Here is a 6,563-nt window from a genome sequence, read left to right as displayed (position 1 = left end):
TTCTGCCTTATCAAATTATTATCTGCTGTTCAACTTTGGCATCATGCTTTTATATATATATATATATATATATATATATATATATATATATATATATATATATAGGGCCACAGTGAACTGGGAAGGCTGGTGCCACGTGGACACATTAGCATTAAGTTTTGCATGTTTAGAAGCAGAAGGTAATACAGGCATCTAAAGACTGTGCTCCTGTAATAGCATGGTGCAAATGATGCATGCCAGGACAAAAATTACAGATACAAAGCAGATTTGCTGTGTTTCTTAGTTGGAAATTATCTAAACCATTCTGTTCGAGGCCTCCCTACCACTGCTCCATCAACCAAAGGATGCAAGCTCCAAAATTGTCAGTGGTCCGCTAACAATTATGGTGAAAAAGCAAGAATGAATACATTTATTGATATTATCTATAACAGGAAAAAGTCACCTGCTAATCTTACACCTTTTACTCCATTAGGAGCTTAGTCATAGAGTCTGGTTTAAAGAGAATATTTACACTCATTCCCCTTCAACTGATACTAACTTCGCTGCTCTCTCCATCATTCCATTTTTGGAACCCTTCAGAAATACGCAGAGCATATGATCTTCTACCCTTCCTTCCAACATGTAGTGTCAATGGCCAAAGCTGAGCACTACCATGTTAAGGAGGTCTTTAACCCTGTGTAAGCCTTGACACTGACCAAAACAGGATACACAAGGATACGATCCAGCTACTGGAGTTGTTGGGGGGAGCATGGCGAAGGTAAGTATCAGTGAGTGAGCGTTCTAGAAAACCTCGCCTTGAATGGGAAAAGTGATAGATTCCCATGATCCAACTACTGGGGTTGTTGGGGGGAGCATGGCGAAGGTAAGTATCAGTTGTCACGACCCGCGGTCGCCGCCACCAACAGGCGACAATCGCACAGCCGCGACTAACAGTAATACGTCACGCCCACGGCGTCAGACCCCAGACCTTCTCACCAAACTCGTGACCGAAGGGCCGGCCGATCCAAAACCGCGGTGTGACGCGCGTAACAAGGCCCCACCCAGCTGCACCCTACACAGCGATTGCCCAGCTAATGGACTACAATCGGTGCCTGCAGCCTGAATGCGCTTGTTACTGGGTTGGGTTAGTTACGCAACTAACCCTCTACTGCCACCACCACTTTTGTCGGAGACTGGGAAACTCCCGTTACCAAATATACACTATAATGATTGAAATATTGATCTATATAGCACGGCCCGCGGACCTACTATACAGAAATATAACCACAGTAGCGTCTCTTCAAAGGCAGGGATTCGTGAATTGCAAGTAAGCGCTTAGAAACAGCAAACATAGAATAGCGAGGAAATTACAGGGTAAGTTACTTGCTTTGCCTGGTTTTAGCAAATTCAAGTTGTGAGCCGAAAGGTTCTTTGATCTCCTCTGTTACGATGTTACCTCGGAGATCTCTGTGTGTGTCAGAGTCTCTCTAACTCACTTAAAAGTCTTAAAGGTCCCTCTCAAAAGGGGAGGGGGGCTCTGACTTGGGAGTGGTTATTGGGAAACTCTACACTAAATTACTAGCTCATATCCCGTGATATGAACCATACAGTTGACCTCAGGACTGTGCACTTATTCTGGTCGGTTTGATAATGAGTGGGCTTACATAGTTTTGGGTGATAAAAATGACACCTCCGCAGACTGGATGGCTCCACTTCTCATGTCTTCCTGGTTGTTCCACACCATTTGCCAGGAGATAAAGTCTGCCTCACAGGAATGCAGAGGGGATGTGAGGATTCCAGGAAGACCTCAAATACACCGACAGAACACGAAAACGAGGGTTGAGGGGGAACTCCGCTCCAATTCTGATGAGCAAGTTTGCCACACCTCCCCTTTAAGTGGTTGCCAAGGAGTGAGCTACAAGTTCTCTCCTGACGCAACCGACCTCTGCTGGCTCCACCTGCCGTGATAACCCATCCGCGTTGCCATGGGTGCTGCCCTTCTTATGCTGTATGGTGAAATCGTATTGCTGGAGAGTTAGGCTCCACCGGAGTAGTTTGCCATTCTCCCCAGCCACATGATTTAGCCACCTCAGGGGATTGTGATCAGTGATCACGGTGAAGTGCCGCCCATACAGGTACATTTGTAGTTTCTGGAGAGCCCACAGGATCGCCAGGCACTCTTTCTCGATCGTGAGCAGCTTCCGGCTCAGGTAGAGGATGGGATGTTCCTCTCCTGAACCATCAACCTGGCTCAGGACGGCACCCAATCCATATGCAGAGGCATCCGTCTGCACTAGGAAACGATGGGTGAAGTCTAGAGCCTGTAGCACAGGGGCGCTGGCCAGCGCCTCCTTCAAGGCCTGGAAGGCCTTCTCACACTCGGGTGTCCACGACACCTCCTTGGGCAGTTTCTTCTTGGTCAGGTCAGTCAAGGGTTTTGCCAGGCTACTATAGTTACCTACAAACTTCCGATAGTAGCCAGCTGTCCCCAGGAATGACATGACCTGCTTCTTGGTTTGTGGGGTAGGCCAGGCCAGGATGGCCTCCACCTTCCCTGTTTCAGGCCTCAGGGTGCCTCCTCCTACCTGGTGTCCCAAATACTGGACATCTGTCATGCCTATCTGACACTTGCTGGGTTTGACTGTCAGATTGGCGGCTGTCAGTCTGTCCAGAGCTTGTGACAGATGCACCAGATGTTCTTCCCAGGTGGGACTGAACACGGCGATGTCGTCCAGTTAGGCTACTGTGCACTGTTCCAGCCCCTCCAACAGGTCGTTCATGACCCTCTGGAAGGTGGCTGGGGCATTCTTCATCCCAAAGGGCATGACCGTGAATTCGAACAAGCCGAATGGGGTGATGAAGGCCGACTTTTCCCGGGCCTCGGGCGCTAGAGGAATTTGCCAGTACCCCCTGCTCAGATCCATGATCGTGAGATAGCGGGCAGCCGCCAGCCTATCCAACAATTCATCGATCCGGGGCATGGGGTAGGCGTCTGCAGCGGTGATGGCGTTTAGCTTCCGATAGTCCACACAGAACCTGGTCGTCCGGTCCTTTTTGGGGACCAGGACTACAGGGGACACCCAGGCGCTGTGAGACTTCTGAATCACCCCCAACTGCAGCATTTCCTCCACCTCCCTCTTCATATCTGCCAGCACCTCTAACGAGACGCGATAGGCGGATTGTCTAATAGGAGGATGGGCCCCTGTGTCTACTTTGTGGGTAGCAAGATGGGTTCTCCCAGGCTTCCCAGTAAACCTACCCCCATGTACTGCCAGCACTCTCTCCAACCCAGGTACCTGAGTGGGGGTAAGGAGGGGGTTGATCGGGAGGGCTGACTCCCCTTCCCTAGTGTCTGCGAGTAGGTCCAGGAGGGGATCAGCCTCCTCGGTCTCCTGTTGGCTGCAGACTGGCATAACGTAGGCCGTACGCTCGTGGTGAGCCTTGATCATATTAACATGGAAGGCCTTCTGCCGTCTGCTTCCTTCGCCTAACCTAACCAGATAGGTCACATTGTTCAGGCGCTGGGTGATAGGGTACGGGCCTTCCCAGGCAGCCTGCAGTTTGTTCTGCCGCAAGGGTAGCAGAACATACACCTGCTGCCCAACGTTGTATGTCCGCTCCCTGGCATTACGGTCATACCAACGTTTCTGCCTGGTCTGGGCCTGGGCCATGTTTTCTCGTACCAACCCCACCAGTATCTCCATTTGATCCCGGAACCTGAGCACGTAATCCACCACGGAGACCTCCGGGTCCGCAATCTTGCCCTCCCAGGTCTCCCGGATTAGGTCCAGAGGCCCTCTCACCCTCCGCCCGTACAGAAGTTCAAAGGGCGAAAACCCGGTGGACTCCTGAGGCACCTCTCTGTAAGCGAATAACAGATGAGGCAAATATCGTTCCCAGTCCTTGCCCTGGGACTCCACAAAGGTGCGCAACATTTGTTTCAATGTGCCATTGAAACGTTCGCACAAGCCATTCGTTTGTGGATGGTAAGGACTGGCCTTGATATGCGTCATCTGTATCTTCTGACAGAGAGCTTGCATTAGGTCGGACACAAACTGGGGCCCTTGATCACTAATAAGCTCGGCCGGAAATCCCACTCTGGTGAAGATTCCCAGCAGAGCATCTGCAACCTTGTCCGACCGGAGGGCTTCCGGATACCGGGTGGCATAGTCGACCACTGTCAAGATATAACGTTTGCCTGAGCTGCTAGGGATGGCTAGAGGCCCCACGATGTCTACCGCCACCCTCTTAAAAGGCTCATCAATCACAGGCAAAGGTTGTAATGGGGCCCTGTGCACCTCTCCTGCCTTGCCAACTCGCTGACAGGTACCACAGGACCGACAGTAATCTGCTATGTCCGCTAACATAGTGGGCCAAAAGAATTTATGGATCAATTGGGCTCGCGTCTTAGTGATTCCCAGGTGCCCGGCCAGCGGAATCTCATGAGCCACCTTCAGCAGCTGTCCCCGACAGGGATGAGGCACGACAAGCTGTCGTCTACCAATATCAGCCCCCCTTCCCTCAGTGGGCAGCCCCTCCCTATATAGTCTGCCTTGCTCCCAGTAGACCTTTTGTTTAGCATTCTCAGCAGGGGGGCCATTAGCCAGATTCCTGAGCCGCTCCAAGGTCTGGTCTGTCAGTAAGGCAGCCTCAAATGTGGAACTACAGGTCCCAGCCAGCGGTCCTGTAGCAAACAATGACAGCTGCTAAGACTCCCTGGAGGCAGAGTCCACTGGGTCAGAACAAGGGGAGGGGTCAGGGACGTCCTCCTGCTGTTCTGAGACCAGAGTCTGTGCCTCAACTACCCTGGCTGCACTGCGTGTGACCACTAAGGTGAGGGATGTCTCATTAGTATCATCATAACCATCAACATTGCTGACCTTATTAATGACATTACTGACATTATCAATGATATTACCGACATTAACATCAACATTACAGGCATTTGCAACATCACTGTCCTTATAATTATCAACAGTTACTTGTCTACTGTCCATTCCACCTGAGTTCGTTACCTCCCCCAACAAGGGGATTTCTTCTCCCTCTCCAGCTAATGGAGAATCTTGCCACCCCGCTCCCTTCCCAGCCCCCTCCCTCTGTCCATCCACAGACTGCCCAGACATTAGCTCAATATCTGCACACTGTACCTTGGTAGGTTCTGAGAGTTCCAGGGGGGCATCCGGAGAGTCCTTAGCAGGGGCATAATAGGCGATAAGGGTGTCCAGATCGGCCCCCAATAGGACAGCTGTGGGAATATCATCAGAGACTCCTACCTGCCTCATCCCCCTCCCTGCACCCCAGTCGATGAACACATATGCCTGGGGTATGCGGGAACGGGTTCCCCCCACTCCGGTGAGGGTCAGGAACTTCTCGGGGATAATGTCTGTGTCCTCTATCACCTCGGGTCGGACTAAGGTGACTTCAGCTCCAGTGTCACGTAAGCCTGTTACGGTCCGGTTGCCGATGATGACCGGCTGTAGGTTGATGCTGGGTCCCCGAGGTTTCCTACTGACCAGCAGCACGGAGGAAGAGTTGCGGGCTGGCTGGCCCGATGATGTCATCTTCTTCTGCTCAGGACACTGGGTCCTGAGATGTCCGGCTTTCCCACAGGCGAAACATCTGCGGGTGTCAGGCAGGAATGCCTTGGCTCCAAGCGCTGCAGGGTTGGGCGGAGGTGAAGCTTGACTCACCGAAGTAGGAGAGGTTGCTATGGACGATTTCCCCCCTTTCCAGCTGTTTGGAGGAGCCTTGCGAGGTTCAGGCACTCGTGTGTGGACAAAGGTATCTGCCAGATCTGCTGCAGCTGTAGTAGATGCTGGTTCCCTCTCCAAGACGAACTGTCTGACGTCTGCTGGACAAATGTGCAAGAGTTGATCTCGGATCATGAGATCCTCCAAAGATTCATAAGAATCAACTTTCAGTCCCTTAGTCCACTGTCGGAATGTGGTACGTAAGCGACTTGCCACATCCGTATAAGAGTCCCCAGGTCCTTTCTGCATGGACCTGAACCGCTTGCGGTACACTTCCGGGGTCATCTGGTACTTCCGGATAATGGCATCTTTTAAACGTTCATAGTCATCATCTTGCCCCTCTGGCAATTCAACAAACGCTTCCAGGGCCTTGCCTTGTAGCCCTGGTGTTAGGTACCGAACCCATTGAGCTTGGGGCACATGGTACTGACGGCACGTTTTTTCAAAGGACAGTAAGTACGTGTCAATGTCACTGTCCTTTTCCATCACTGGAAACTTGGCTGCCCTCCCTGTGATCTAGGGCCCCGAGGTACTGACCCGGTTGCTTCTGGAGCCTTGCCATCTCCAACTCGTACCGACGATCAGCTTCCCTCTGCACTGCCTCCCTCTCAGCTTGGCGCTCTGCAGTTTCTCTGTCAGCCCGGCGTTCCGCAGCTTCTCTGTCAGCCGCTGCTTGGCGTTCCATGAACCGCAGGTATGCCTCCAAATCTGTCTCCAGGAGGCGTTTTAGGGCCTCCTGCATCTGAGGAGAGTCTCTGCTGGTTCCAGGCACCACGGTGTTAGCGCACTCAGGCGGTGGTGTGACGTTAACCTTTGGTGATCCTCCAGTGTCAG

General features: G+C 52.0%; 1 protein-coding gene across 1 annotated transcript; it reads right to left on the bottom strand.

Moving 5' to 3' along the window:
• Positions 1-4,685: 4,685 nt before the first annotated feature.
• Positions 4,686-6,215, bottom strand: LOC149471144 (uncharacterized). The gene has a single exon (XM_089656798.1). The coding sequence runs from the start codon at positions 6,213-6,215 to the stop codon at positions 4,686-4,688; it is 1,530 nt and encodes a 509-aa protein (XP_089512924.1).
• Between the last annotated feature and the right edge of the window lie 348 nt (positions 6,216-6,563).

The sequence above is a fragment of the Staurois parvus genome, unplaced genomic scaffold (genome assembly GCF_062004578.1).
Source record: "Staurois parvus isolate SC_StPar_1 unplaced genomic scaffold, SC_StPar_1.0 ptg000027l, whole genome shotgun sequence".
Lineage (NCBI taxonomy): Eukaryota > Metazoa > Chordata > Amphibia > Anura > Ranidae > Staurois > Staurois parvus.
Note: the sequence above shows the minus strand (reverse complement) of the source record. Positions and strands in the feature narration are given on the sequence as shown.